The sequence below is a fragment of the Martes martes genome (assembly GCF_963455335.1).
Source record: "Martes martes genome assembly, chromosome: 16".
In the NCBI taxonomy this organism is placed as follows: Eukaryota; Metazoa; Chordata; class Mammalia; order Carnivora; family Mustelidae; genus Martes; species Martes martes.
Genome location: NC_137904.1, coordinates 29678765 through 29694584, shown reverse-complemented (window position 1 = coordinate 29694584; position 15820 = coordinate 29678765). Strand labels below are relative to the sequence as shown.

The following is a 15820-nucleotide window of genomic DNA, read 5'->3' as shown; positions in this document are numbered from 1 at the left end:
TATTGATCCATTTGCTTCATAGTAGCTTAGCCTAATGAAGTTATTCTAATGAATGAATCATTATACAGTTTTCATGGCATACATTATTATAGTCCTTTTCTTTTTTTTTTAATTATAGTCCTTTTCATAACTCATTGTCACATTAAAAAACATACCTGTGGTCATAGTCTGATAATGTAGTGTCTCTAATTATGAGAGAGGCATACTGTATCAATAACATAGTTCTTTGAAAGAAAAGTCATAAAACAGTAAAAACTAACACACTACTGATTTTATATGAAATACCGTTCACTATGGTGAGTGCTGTGAAGTGTGTAAGCCTGACGATTCACATACCTATACTCCTGGGGCAAATAATACATTATATGTTAATAAAAAAATTAAAAGAAATATCGTTCACTTCATGCATACATAAAGATAGGCTATCCACTTCCATGAGTTTTGTACACGGTGTTCTACATGATGAATAGTTAGATGCTGATGACAAAAATATCTACAGTTCTTACCATACAGTTACTAGATTTTCATACAAAGAAACACACATACACAAGATAAGCTTTTTAACTTTGACCTACAGTTACTTACTATTCATTAAGTAAAAGTAGATTATCATAAAGGTCTTCCTCATTGTCTTCGTATTGAATTGGCTGAGGAGGAGGAAGAGGAGGGGTTGTCTTGCTGTCCCGGGTGGTAGAGGCAGAGGATGTGGAGGAAGTGGAAGAGGCACACTTGGTATAACTTTATGGGAATACATTGTAATTTCTGCCCGATTTTTTTGCTTTTTCATTTTTTTTAAAGCATCATATAGAGATGTCAGCATGATAACGGTACCAATCCTTCCACTATTTCCACTATTTGCTTTAGTTTTAGGGCCTGTATCATAGGAGGGTCCAGGTCATAAAAGAATTCAAAATAGTCTTGATTAATTGGAATCCGTCTGCTAAATTGTCTAATGTCAATTTGTTTTCTGGCACTGCTTCTTTTATATCTTGTTTCTCATCATCTGGCACTGGTTTGGAAACATGTATCTCCATTGTATTGTCTCCGTCAAGTTCTGCCTTCTGTTGCTTCTGGTGTGGTGTCTATTTGTTCTTGAATTTTTCCAAGATCCCTATCTTGAAACTCTTTATTCCCCGCTTTTTTTTTTTTTTCATATCTACAATCTCTTTCATGGTTTCCTTGATTGGCTCTTTTGTAAATCTTGTGAAGGCACCTGTAACATTTGGACACAGTTTTCTCCAGCCGGATTTTATTGTTTCAGGCTTTGATGCCTTTTGCTGATTTTTCTATAACAGTGGTGGCATCTTCAGTGGTGTAATCTTTCCAGATCTTCATGAGGTTCTCTCTAATATGTTCTCTTCCATAGCATTGACAATCCTTTCCAAAGAATACCACATGTAATGAGCTTTATGACTTCTTATGACCTGATCCTCTGATACAGAGGTTGAACTAGAGACATTGTGTTTGGGAGCAGGTGGATCACTTTTACACCTTTGGTGTTGTACTCATAGGGTTCTGGGCACCCAGGGGCATTGTTCAACATCAAAAGTATTTTTTCATTTGAAAAATGTGATTTACTAGTCACTCATTTGTCTAAGCAAATCTGAGTGCCTACGATGTACCAGATAAAGTTCTAGTCTGAGATCACTGCTCCAAAAATTGAAATTTGTTACTGTTCTTCCATTCCTCAATCACAGCGTCCACCCCAAGAATTTGTACCCCTCTTCCTGTGTAAAGGGATTTCACACTTTACAGCTTTACTGATTACATAAACAGTAAATTAACACATATCTTGTATGTTATATGTATTATATATTGTATTCTTAAGGTAAGAATAAAAAAAAAAGACTTTTTTTTTTTTTTAAGAGTCTTGATTGGGGTGGAGACTACCTCCATCCATTGGAGGGGAAGACCCAATTTCCCAGATATTCTTGCAGGTGGACATGACTCCTTATGGCTCCACCACTCAGATGATCACATGCCAGACTCTGACTCAGGACCTGGTGATACAGAGGCTGGAACTGTGCAGAAGCATCTGGTGTCGGTGGTATGAGTGGCAGTAGTGTTGTCAGGAGCAGCAACAATAGCAGTCCTGGCCACAGGGTCCAGTGTTCAAAATTTAATAAGGATGAGAATCAAAAGAACTTTAAAAAGTAGACCCTTACTGGCAAGGTACTTCTGACTGTAGGGACAGAGCATTGATGGAACAGGTTCTCGTTGTGGAGAGACTTTGTTGTACAGCCCAATGACTGATGTTTATCTTTTCCCTTCAAGGATCAGGTGTTAGCAACTTTAGAGATAAGGGCAGTCCTACCATGAACCCAAGTGCATCATGAACCCAAGTGCATTCTACGAAACGGTAGAATTAGCTTGTCTCTCCCTATCTTAAATCCTGGAGCTCGCTTCTCTTCCTTACCAATAAATGTTCTTTTTGGCATTCCACCCTCCCTGTGTGCTCCTGCCTCCCCAGGGTAGGACACTTACATCTGCATTAAAAACTTGCTCGGCAGATATCCTTCTCGTCAGTGATTTTCTAAATGGCATCTGGGAATTCATCTGCTGCCTCTTGGTCAGCAGAAACTGCTTTTCTTGTTGACTTTTTTTATTTTAAGATTTTATTTATTTCTTTGATAGAAAGAGACCACAAGTAGTCAGAGAGGCAGGCAGAGAGAGAGAGAGAAAAAGAAGCAGGCTCTCTGCCAAGCAGAGAGCCTGATGCAGGGTTCGATCCCAGGACCCTGAGATCATGACCTGAGCTCTAGGCAGAGGCTTAACCCACTGAGCCACCCAGGCGTCCCATTGTTGACATGTTTTTAAGGCAGACCTCTTTTTTCAAACCATCCTTTGCTGGGATTAAATTCTTCAGCTTGACTAGATCCTTCATCTTCCTTTTGCCGTAAGTTGTCATCTGGTGACTTTGATTTTTCTTGAATCATGTTAGAGTCTACAGGTACGCCTTTCTTATTAACAACCTGCACCTACATAAAAGTGGCATTTTCAGTACGAGATAAAAAGGTGTTTCGCAAAAAGTATAAGGTTTTCACTCCTGCTGGCACAGATGTGGTGAGGCTTCATGAATCTACCCCCCACCCCAGCCTTTTTAAAATAATGGTCCTTACAGTGGATTCATTTATCCTCAAATAGTGGGCAGCCGCAGCTGCAGACCTCAGTCTGTGGTACATATCAGGCAATTCAGCTTTTTCTTAAAATGGTATGACTTTTCTGTTTCTTGGGAGCACTTCCAGCCTCACTAGTGGCACTTCCTATGGGCCCCCTGGTGTTATTCAAGGCTTAGGGTTTTGCTCTAAATGTGATGAAAAATACATGAGAACCACGAGAGATCACTTTTTACTGTGATACACAATTTACTGTGATACACAATTTACTAGATTAACTATTCACGAAGAATGATTAGCACCACATGGTATTTTAAGCAGATGTTCTGACACTTGAGCTCACTAGCAACAGGAGGTGGCTACAAAATTATTAACAGTTGTACAGTATGGTACTACAGTTAATTTTATGCAGTTATGATTTAATACTGCATTTTTACATTTGTTAGCATTTCTCTCGGAATGGCACCAAGTACGGTCTGTAAGTGTGTGTAAGCTTTGATAAATTTTGACTTTTTCTAATTTTGTATATTTTATGGTAGTAAATGGTAAAGTAGATAAGTATCTACATATATTTCGTGCATTCGTGACATACCTTTCAATTTTCTTTGATATTTCTAGGCTGTATAGTTCATCTGTTTTTTCAAATTGCAAATCTCTAAAAAATTTTTCAGTAACTTTATTGAAAAAAAAAAAGTCCGTGTGTAAGTGGACCCATGCAGTTCAAGCCTGTATTGTTGAAGGGTCAACTGTACTTTGAAAGGCTTCTCTTCTCTTTTTTAGGTTGTTAAGAGAAACCTAAAGTAAAACTAATCCTTGAGATTTATTTTTTGATGGTGAAATACCTCTTAAAGCTGTTCCCACTGTGGTCAGATGTATCACTTGTACCGTCCTGCTCTCTTTCTTTTTTTTCTGGAACCCTTCTTCATTTCTAATCTGGTCCTATCCTCTAGGCTTACTGTGTAGTTGTCATCCTGTGGTATCATATCGTAATCAGCCATCCTTTACCTCTCTCATGCTGGAGTCTGTGTTTTCCAGATCCCTTTTCTTTTGTTTATCCCCTTATTTTGATGAAGAACATTCTTTTACAGCTGCTGGGAAGGGGTCCAAGAGATTATTGTTATTTTCTCATTACTATATTTTATAGTGCTTATTTGGATGTAATTTTCCTTTTATCCTTCTCTAAGAATATTTGGAGGTTTTAGTATTTTTTTTTCTTCTTTCTTCATTATCTCTGTTATCCCCGCTAACCCTTGTTTGTTTTGGTACCTTCCTTGTTGGTATCTTCCTCAATATTTGATGTTCTTTGATTGCTTATTCATTTTTTTAAAGGTCCATTCTATCGAAATATAATTTACATACAATAAAATGCACAGATTTTAAGTACTCAGTTTAATTAGTTTTGACAAATGTATTCTCGTGTGTAATCAGCACACCAGGCAAATGTATAAAACATTTCCATCACCTCAGAAGAGTTCCCTCCTACCTCTTTGCGGTGTGTTCCCTACATTTCTACCCACATACCCTTTACTCCACCACTGGTCAATCACTGTCTTTGCCACCATAGTTAGTTTTGCCTCTTTAAGACTTTCATATAATGGGGCGCCTGCGTGGCTCAATGGGTTAAAGCCTCTGCCTTCGGCTCGGGTCGTGATCTCAGGGTCCTGGGATCGGGCCCCGCATCGGGCTCTGCTCAGCAGGGAGCCTGCCTCCCCCTCTCTCTGCCTGCCTCTCTGCCTACTTATGATCTCTGTCAACTAAATAAAATCTTTAAGGAAAAAAAAAAGACTTTCATATAATGTGGTCATATAGTATGTTCTTTTGTGCCTAGTTTCTTTTGCTCAGTATCATTTTTGAGACTCATTTATGTTGCGTGAATCAGTTTCTTAATTTTTATTGCAGAATACTACTCCATTGTATGGATATACCGCATTTATTCACCTGTGTATGAACAAAGGAGTTGTTTCTAGCGTTTTAGCTATTATTAATACAAGTCCTGTGTACATTTCTGTACAGTATTTTCATTTCTCTTGGGTAAATAACAAGGAGTAGAATTGCTGGGTTATAGGATAAGTAAGTATATGCTAAAGTTTGTAAGAACTGCCAAACTGCCCATTTATTTTTAAAAGAGTACATTAAACAGATTGATTGGATGACTGATGTGTTTGAATTTGTCACTTGTTGACTTGTGGATCTTCCTGTTGGGTAATTAGTTGGGAACCCAGCCATTTCTAAGGAGGGAATAGAGTCTCCTCTCACTCCATGTCAGTAGCAGTAGGCATATGTTCTGGTATCATTTACTTTTCTTTGGGGAAGAATCTTATTTATTCTGCCTACGTGATACATATGTCTCAGTAGGGCAAAGAATACAGATGCTCACTTAATCTTTACCTTTTTTCATTCCTTATTATTCTTACAGCTCTCAGGTAAACCTGCCGTTTCCATGTATGGAGGCTTTCTACCTCAGATTCTTTGGAGAATGTATCTCTGGTCTTTTAATACATATCTATATCTAAAAGGTTTGTGTGAAAGTTGTGGCTTGTGCCTGACTACGTCACGCTTCAAGGTTAGACCTGAGGGTCTGGTCTAACCACTTTTCATACAGACTTTGAACCAGTCAGTCTCTCTTTATCCCCACCTATTACCACCTACCCCTCCCACTCGCGCCTTTGGTGGTAATTGGTACCCTCAGTTCCTGAGCCTTTTTTTGGGGGTGCTCTGAGTAGGGTAAAATAGGTAAATTAGTTTGCTTCTTGTTCATATTTCTCAACTGCTAGTGCTTAGGTTTCAGGTCTTTGGTCTGCATAGATCAGTCAGCACTCCTCCAAACACTTGATGGTCACAGAAAAATTTGACTCTTAGGTCCTCACTTTTCTCTTCCCTTTGTCCTTGTGAATTTATATCCTTTTTTATTCTTGCTATAGTTTTAGTGAAGTCTAGAGAGACAAAAGAGATTTTTTTGAAAAAAGATTTTATTTATTTGAGAGAAAGAGCACTAGTGTGAGCAGGGGAATGGGGCAGAGGGAGAGGGAGAGAATCCCAGACAGACCCCTCACTGAGCATGGAGCCCCACTTGGGGCTCACTCTCATGACCCTGAGGTCATGACCTGAGCTGAAATCAAGAGTTAGACAGTTAATTGACTGAACTACATAGCTGCACCTGAGAAGAGATTTTTTTAAAAATGCATTCAGGGATGCATGGGTGCCTCAGTTGGTTAAGCATCTGCCTTTGGCTCAGTTAAGCATTTGCCTTCGGCTCAGGTCATGATCCCAGGGTTCTGGGATCGAGCCATGTGTCAGGCACCCTGCTCAGTAGGGAGCCTGCGGCTTCCTCTGCCTCCTGCTCCCCTTGTTTATACTCTCCCTCTCTTGAATAAATAAATTTTTAGAAAATGTGTTTAGTTTTCCACTTTTTCCTGAAGTTGTTTTTTCTTTCTAAAACTAAAATAACTACATTAATGTTATGTTTTCCTACTTTAAAATTTTACTAAGCTTGATCCTAGTCTATTTTCCATCTGCCTAAATTTTTATTTTTTTGTTATTTAATTTTTAAAATAGGTACCATTTATTGAATGTCTGGGTGTAGTAGACCTGACCTATTATATGCTTTATATTCATTAGGCACTTTAATTTAAATAAAAGTATGTGAAGCTGTTAGAGTATTGGAAGTATTATGGTATAATTTCATTTTATTTCATGTTATTCTCACAGCAGTTACAGGAGGCTATTCTCATCACACATATATGATAATGACAGCCACAATAAATAACATTTAGATGGCTTTCTATAACTCAGGCACTGTTCTGAGCAGTTTGCATTAGTGAACAGAATTCTCCCAGCCACCCAGTAAGGTACGTACTCTTCAAACTGCCATCTTACAGAAGGTTCCAGGGATAAGGAATGACCCAGCTGGGATTGCAGTCCTCCTAAATTTTCATTTTTAAGGTTTTCAAAATTTCAGTTGTACAAAAGCGAACACTTTTATGTATGTACTCCTTGTCTACATATGAGCCAATTGTTAGTCTGTTTATTTTGAATAAATAAAAATGCTGTTTATTTTCAGTAAGTATGGATCTGTGGCAGTATTTTAGTGTCTAATATTCCATTTCTAGTATATACAGTAACTTTGTCTTGTGTTGATAGACATCACTTGCTTTTTATAAGTGCTTTAAAAAGCTTATTACATACATTTTCTCATGTTATAAATGAATAAGTTCATTAGTCAGTAGTCTGCTATTTTTTAAATGTACTACTAAATAGTTCTTCAAATGATCTGCAACCAACAGTGTATGAGATTATCATTTTATATCCCAATGATTGATTTTTCTTATCTCTTCCACTAGACTGTGAGCATTCTAATTTGTTAGTAAAGCTGTTAATGCAGTCAGCCATCTTGAAGAAATATGTATTTCAGTAGCTGAAGTAATTTCTTTACCATTACCATAGTTCATGAAATTGAGCTTTATTCTGTTCTTTAGTTTTGCATTCCCCCCCCCCCCTTTTTTTAAGGGAGTGTGCACACATCGTGGGCGGGGAAGAGGGAAAGGAAGAGAATCTCAAGCAGCCTCCACTTGACACGGGACCTGATCTCATGACCCTGAGATCATGACCCAAGCTGAAATCAAGAGTCCAATGCCTAACTAACTGAGCCACCCAGGCTCCCCTCTCTTTTGCATTCTTATGAGGAAAAAAAATGAGTATATTGAGGATGTTAATAGTATGACTCCAATTTTTAATGAATTAAGCATGTAGTATTTACATTTTTCTCTAGTTATTCAAGTATTAGTTCTTTTTTTTTTTTTCTTTTTTTTTTGGACAGACAGATCACAAGTAGGCAGAGAGAGAGGAGGAGGAAGCAGGCTCCCCGCTGAGCAGAGAGCCTGATGTGGGGCTCGATCCCAGGACCCTGGGATCATGACCTGAGCCGAAGGCAGAGGCTTTAACCCACTGAGCCACCCAGGCGCCCCAGTTCTTTTTTACTTATCATTGCCCTACAAATTGTCAGACCCATGTTTCTTTCCCTACTACAAACATTTATTGAATGATAATATATGTACCAGAGACTCTTGGGTCCTTATCTTGTTGGTCCTTTCTGCCTTGTGTGAAACTGTAGACCAGTTCCTTTTTCTTGTCCTTTGGAGACTATACTTTCTTGTTTTTCCTGTTCTAACTGTTCCTTATCAATATTCCTTATCAATATTCTTTTCTTTTTCTGTAGATTCTGTAAGCATTGGTTTCTTACAGCTTTGTCTCTGATTCATTGTGCTTCTTATTTATGATTTTAATTGTCATCTATATGCTGATGACTCTCTTCAAACCTCTCAGCTAAGCTTTATACTCATAATTATAAAAACCCACTGAATTTTCCCAGGGTTTTTCATATACAGTATATCCTTACCAGAGTTTATCATCTTTTCTTCCTCACTTGTCTTTTCTTACATTCCCTTTCTACATGATAACACCATCCTTCAAGTTTCCCTGACTAGAACCATGAATATTATCCTAGATTGGTTCTCAGTCAGCCTCTAGGTTCTACTGACTTTTCTTCATAGACATTTTCCCAGATGTAGCTTCTCCTTTTCTTCTTGTATTAGTCTACTTTTTGCTTCTCTATACTACTAGTAGAATGGACTGTCTGAATTGTATCTGACCGTGTCCTGTTTCCTATCTGCGTGGAATTTGTATCTGAATTGTGTCTGACTATATCCCTTCCTATATTATGACAGAACAAAATTTCTATGACTTGGTCAAATGACTTCCACCCTAGGTTTATAGTTTACTACTCCCTGTCTTGTTTATTTTGTTCTAGTAACATACAATTCCAAACACTTCATTCATCCTTGTACTTTGTAACAAACTGTCATCTCTGCCTGGCATACCATTGTCTCTTCTGCTTTGGTTAGCCTTTACATTTTTATGTAATCATCCTCTCTGTCTAGAGTCTTCTCTTTCCTCCAGCATGGGCTAAAGGTACCCATCTTTATGTACCTATCTGTGCCTCCATTATGATCCCTGAACTGATTGCATAATATTAAAAAGTATTTTTCTTGTCCTTATAGACAGATACTGTTCTAATTGGTGAAAAAAAAAAAGTCTTGAAAATGTCTAAAATAATGACTTGGTAATGTTTTTGATAACGGATGTCTAAAAATAGGTTGTTAGAATAATCAATTCATAGATTACTTTCTTTGTAAACGATGACAAAATCTAAGCTAAACTTGGAGATTGTCCTCCATATGGATACGGAAGTGTTTAAGGAGTATAAATAATACAATTTTTATCCCAAAGGAAGTTGAAGTATAGTTGGCATACAATATTTTACTAGTTTCAGGTATACAACATAGTGATTCAACGTTTATATATATTATGAGTGCTTGTTATACAAGGTTAATACAGTATTATTAACTATATTCCCAGTGGGACTCTTTATATCCCGTGACTTACTTATTTTATAGCTGGAAGTTTGTACCTCTGTATCCCCTTCACCTGTTTATCCATCACCTCATCTGTCTCTCTGGCAACCACCAGTTTGTTCTTTGTATTTATGAGTCTGTTTCTGTTTTGTTTGTTTTGTTTTTTGGATTCCACATATAAGTGAAATCCTACAGTATTTGTCTTTCCCTGTCAGACTTATTTTGCTTAGAATAAATACCCTCTACATCCATCCAAATTGTTGCAAATGGCAAGATTTTGTTCTTTTTCATGGCTGAATAATATTCTGTATTGCATATATATGTATGTGTGTATGTGTATATATATGTATACACATACACACACACAAATACACACCTCTTATCTTTATCCATTCATCTGTTTTTAAAAGATTTTATTTCTTCATTTAGAGAGAGAGTGCAGGCATGTGGGTGTGAGTTGGGGGAGAGGCAGAGACAGAGGGAGAGAGAGACTCTCCAGCAGGTTCCATGCTGAGCACAGAGCGCGACACGAGGCTTGGTCTCAGGACCCCGAGATCATGACATGAGCGGAAATCAAGTCAGCCACTTAACTGAGCCATCCAGGCACCCCATACCCATTTATTTTTATTAATAAAATAAATTCAGGTTGCTTCCAAAATTTGGCTCTTGTACATAATGCTGCAGTGAACATAGGGGTGCATCTGTCTTTTGAAATTAGTGTTTTTGTTTTCTTTGGATACTGAGAAGTGTGTGTGTGAGGGGAAATACTCAGAAGTAGACTGCTGAATCATAGGGTATTTCTGTTTTTAATTTTTTGAGGAACCTCTGAAATATTCCGTTGTGGCTACACCGATGTACATTCCCACCAGTAATGCACAGGGGTTCCCTTTCTCTACATCCTTGCCAACACTTACTTTTAAAAAAATGAAGCTTTTGAGAGACTTCTCTTCTGGTTTCTTACCCTCTTCAATTTCTGAATTGCAGTTACAGATGTAGAGCTGAAACGACTGAAAGATGCCTTTAAGCGGACCTGTGGACTCTCATACTATATGGGCCAGCACTGCTTCATCAGGGAAGTGCTTGGGGATGGAGTACCTCCAAAAGTTGCTGAGGTAATCTTTGTATTCTCAGTTTTCCTTTGAGATTGTTGTCCACCAGCCTGAGTTCTTGAGGAGCTTTCTGGTCTTAACGTGTGTAATCTTCCCTACAGTTATTTTTCTTCCTGAGTAGGTAAACAGGTCTTATTTTAGATGTCAGTATGACTATGTTTTTCAAGGCCAAATGGGAGTAACACGGATCTACAGTTCTGCTGCTTTTATTCTTCTGAGCTTCAGTAGCCACTGATTGTAACCATGGGACCATTTGTATGACTGACTTCTTATTCATATAAACTTCATTACTCTGACATATATATTTTATGTTAGGAGTATGTTTTTAAAATTTTGTGTTAAAGAAAACCTTTCCATAGAGCAAATCCTCATTAAATTAATTCTATAAAATTAAATGTTGTAAATGAAACACTAGCTTATTGGAACGTGTAAAGACTTACTTAATTTCTACTAAAAATTTTAGGTAGAGATAAGATGTCCTAAGTTGATATAAATATACCCTTCCTAAAAATAGTAAGTTAACTATTTTATAGCTACATACACAGATATGCATTTTGTGTTTCCAAATGTGCAATGAGAATAAAACGTTGAAAATGTTAATTTAAACACTGAAAATTATAGGAATTAAAGCTTAGTATATTACAAAGAACCATAATTCACCATTCTTTTTTTAAAATTTTTTAAAGATTTTTATTTATTTGACAGAGAGAGAGAGAGACAGAGACAGTGAGAGAGGGAATACAAGCAGGGGGAGTGGGAGAGGTAGAAGCAGACTTCCTCTGAGCAGGAAGCCCGATGCAGGGCTCAATCCCAGGACAGACACTTAACAAAGGTAAACACTTAACAACTGAGCCACCCAGGTACCCCCATAATTCACCACTCTTAATTAGTGACAGTTTTTTTTTCTTTTTTTCTTTTTTAAAGATTTTATTTATTTATTTGACAGACAGAGATCACAAGTAGGCAGAGAGACAGGCAGAGAGAGAGAGAAGCAGGCTCCCTGCTGAGCAGAGAGCTCGATCCCAGGACCGTGAGATCATGACCTGAGCTGAAGACAGAGGCTTAACCCACTGAGCCACCCAGGTGCCCCATGGTGACAGTTTCTATTTCTAACATGGGTTGTGTGCTTTTAAACCTGTGGTTTACATAATACAGAGTTTACATTTTTAAATTTTATCTTTTTTTTGGGTGGGGATATATATGTTACATTAATTCTCCTAAATGTATTTTTTTGTAAAATTTTGAACCTCTCCCATTGTTTTGGGTTTATGACAAAGTTAACTTTTTTTCTTAATACTATATTGGGTTTTCTGTTTCAGTGTGAGTTCTTTTGCCTGTTTCTTTCAATCTTTTTGTCTTAAATGCTTGTATATAAAATTCTGGAATTTATTTTATTTTAGGATATAACTAACAGTTTATGAGATAATATAAATTGGCAGATGAGGGAGGGTCCTCTGAGTCCATAATAATTAAAATATTCCAAATTCAAATATATACTACCTTCAGCCTCTGTCTCCCTTCACCTCCTTTCTTAAAGTCAAAACTGTCAGACTGAATATAATTCATGGTACTGGGAAAAAATTAAGTCAGAATATCTCACTTGTCTTTCTGGATCATATATAAAGATTTACATGTATACATTGAGTTATAAGAGTTCTTTATATATTCTAGATACAAGTCTCTTATAAGATACATGATTTGCAAATATACCCTCCCATTTTGTAGGTTGTCTTTTCACTGTCTAGATGGTACCCTTTGTAACACAAAACACAAAACATGTTATTCTTCTAACTTCCAACTTTAATCTTCTTTTTCAAGTCGTGTCTATTCTAGGTCCTTTGTATTCACATATGAATTTTAGGATCATCTTGTCAATTTATGCAAAAAAAGGCACCTGGGATTTTGATAGGGGATGCATAGAATCTGTAAATTGGTTTGGGAATATTACCATTTTAACAATATTTTAAGTCTTCTGACTTAAAAAATTAGGAAGTTTTTGCATTTAATTTTTAATTTTTTTAAATGCTTTTTAAGTTTCGTTGTACAACTCAGATGTCTATTGGCTGAAAAAATGTAGTAAATCCATACAACAGGATATTATTTGTTAATAAAAGGAATGAAATTTTTTTATATGTGCATGGATAAACATGCTAAGTCAAAGAAGTCAAACACAGAAGACCCATTTTTTAACCCAGTTTTATGAAATGGTCAGAATAGCCAACTCTGTAGAAACAGAAAATAGACTTCTTAAAATTCTGGTTGATTTTTTTTCTTACTCATATGTGTAGCAGCTGCATCTTCTTCCTGTGTTCTCCTGTTGGAGAGGCAATTCATGCGTCTCGTGTTTTGGAGGAATCTGTCCTTCCTGGGATGTCAGGCTACTTCATTGCCTCTGACAGGCTCAAGAAATACTGTAATATGATAGTTTATTTGGCTTTTTCTGGTTTTTAGGTTAGAAGTAACACTCTTGCAGATACTTTACATTGAAGGTGGAAGTGGAACTCCGTACAACATCATCTTTATGTGAATCTCTCATAAATTTCATTTCACCCAAAACTGCTTCAGGAATCTTGCTCTGTCCTTTGGACTCTCTGTTAAGAGTCTTCACTGGCTAGAGTAATTAAACTAATTATTTTACGAGAATGATCTTAATGTTAAATTGTAAAGTCCACAGTGATAATTTCAAGTTTCAGTTCCATTGTAGTTGACGCTTTTTTGTGTAAAATCTAGCACTGTGCTAAAATGCATGAATTCTGTAAATGATTTTAGTGATGATATTAGCCTTTTTTGCCATAGTGTTAAAACGCATGAATTCTGTAAATGCTGTTAGTGATGATATTAGCCTTTTTTGCCATATTATTTACTGACATAGGCTTATTTTAAGTGAGGATCAGTACTAATAGCATGTGGATATTGATTAGTAAGTATAATACATTGTGTAAATTGTGAAGTATGATAAGGAGCTAATAAATACTTTTATCTTTAATCAATCGCTGGTGTTTTCTCAGGAAAGGAAGTCCTTATAGTTTCTCATACCATAGTCTCAAAAGGATGAGTGAACCTCATTTAAGCTCAGTTTTGGAGCAGTTTCAACATTCAGCTTGTGTTTTATTTTAGCCATCTCTGAAAGATAGGTCAGTAGATAGACTTTACCAGCTTTTGTGTGTGTTTGGGAATGGGAGAGAATTTATTAGTGTAATTCATAGTTGCAGAGACAAAGTTATTTGCTGAAGGAGAAATGCTACATTTTAAATAAAATGGAAGGTATAGGTCTACACAGGTAGTTTTGAAGCTTGAATTTAGTTTTAATGCGTAGGTAGACTCAGAATGGGGGTCTGCATTCTATAGCTTCAGGGAAATAAATTAAATGATGGGATTTATAAATAAAAAGAGATGGCCTTGCGAGACCTTTCTTAAAATCCTGTGGAGAGCTTCAGCCTTAAATTTGGGTGAAGGGGGTCACCCACTCTTGGTGAGATTCTGAAATTAATGTTTTGAGGCACAACTGCATTACTTTAATGCCTGCATCTCTATAAGAAAAGCCACAGGAACCATTTCATCTGCTAATTGTGGTTAGAGAGAGTTCATTCCCTAGTTAATCAGTGTTTTCCTTTAAAGTAAAAGTAATAACATATCTTTGAAAAGTAAGGGGGAGGTATTTTTGGAGTCTTAGTGGAAAAGGATGATGAACTTAAAAAGTAGCTTTAGTCCTTAATATGTTAATTAAGGAAGCAGTGCAAGTTTCTAAATTATTTTCTAGAAGAGAGTAGCTGTATATTTTTAGAGCAAAAGAAAGATTTATTTAGGATTGAACTGAACTCTCTTTTTTTTTTTTAACTTTGAAGACTTACTGTGATAAATTTTAAGGCATTTTGGATAAGGAATAAAAACTCATGACAGTTTACAATTTTTGGATTTTAAGCATTGATTTTATTTGTCTCATTGTTTCTAGAATAGATCAGTGTAATTTATATTTTGATGCAATTCTGATCTTGCTTGTAATAGTAACCATGTATTATCTGAGTAGAATATCAGATGAATAGAATTTGAGGGCATTGAGATAACAAAGTCAAATGAACTATGGGGTAAGTAAATGAAAAATGTATAATACTTGAAATTGGCCTTTTCTGAACCAAGGCCACTAACTCTTAATAATCCAGTGCTTCTTTTGGGTGCCACCCATCCCCCAACTCCTCTCCTCCCAAAGAAATTCTAATAACATAATATTTCCGTGTAGTATTAATTTGTAATCACTTCCTGTTATTTTCACATTCACTTAAAAGTAGTTTTCACCATTTACAAAATCTGCTAGGCAAGTGAATTTGTAGTAGCTACTCATTAACTGTTGTTTTTTTTTTTAACAAAAAATTCTTAAATCTCTATCTCAGGATTGATTTCAATTCTGGATGACTGGTGAATATAGTAGTACCGTTCCACCTTTCTCTTTACAGCTGCCGCTGACAGTTTCAGCTCACATTGTTTTTCTCCCATTCCTTACAGGTACTAAAGCCTGCCTCTACTATGTAGCACAACAGTTTATGAAGTGATGGTTTGTTCTCTAATTGTTCATTTAAATCTTGTCTCTGAACTAAGTTGCAGTTCTTGATGGGTAGACTTTATGACTTTTAAAAAATATGCCCCAGAGTGCTGTGCGTAGAGTGTAAACTTAATGAGCATTTATTAATGCTTTTTAAAGAGTAGTTTTATATATGTGTGTGTGTGTGTATATATATATATTTAAAAAATACATATTATATATATTATATTATATTAGTCTGCAAAATCCTATTACAAGAATGACCAGGGGCGCCTGGGTGCCTCAGTGGGTTAAGCTTCTGCCTTCGGCTTAGGTCATGATCTCAGGGTCCTGGGATCGAGCCCCACAACGGGCTCTCTGCTTGGCAGGGAGCCTGCTTCCCCCCCCCTCTCTCTGCCTCCTCTCTACTTGTGATCTTTCCCTCTGTCAAATAAATACAAATCTTAAAAAAAAAAAATGACCAGAAAACCAATATTTGTGAAGTCACTTAGCTTTGCTAATTTTTGCAATCTTTGAACATTTAACCTTTTCCAAATTAGAGGAAAATGCACATATTAAGTGAAAGCAATCTTAGAGCCTGAAGTGTTCACAGAGATAGTGATCAACATGTAAAAATAGTTGATTAGTAGGGTATTTTTCCACTAGTGG

The 15820-nt window shown here is 36.6% G+C and overlaps 1 protein-coding gene across 2 annotated transcripts in view; it reads left to right on the top strand.

The window, feature by feature from the left end:
- Positions 1 to 15820, top strand: part of USP32 (ubiquitin specific peptidase 32) — a 207809-nt gene that overhangs the window by 55987 nt on the left and 136002 nt on the right. For both annotated transcript variants that reach the window (XM_080825818.1, XM_080825817.1), the window contains exon 2: positions 10511 to 10638. In XM_080825818.1, coding sequence (XP_080681944.1) covers positions 10511 to 10638 — 128 coding nt within the window. The remainder of the gene's footprint in view (positions 1 to 10510; positions 10639 to 15820) is intronic.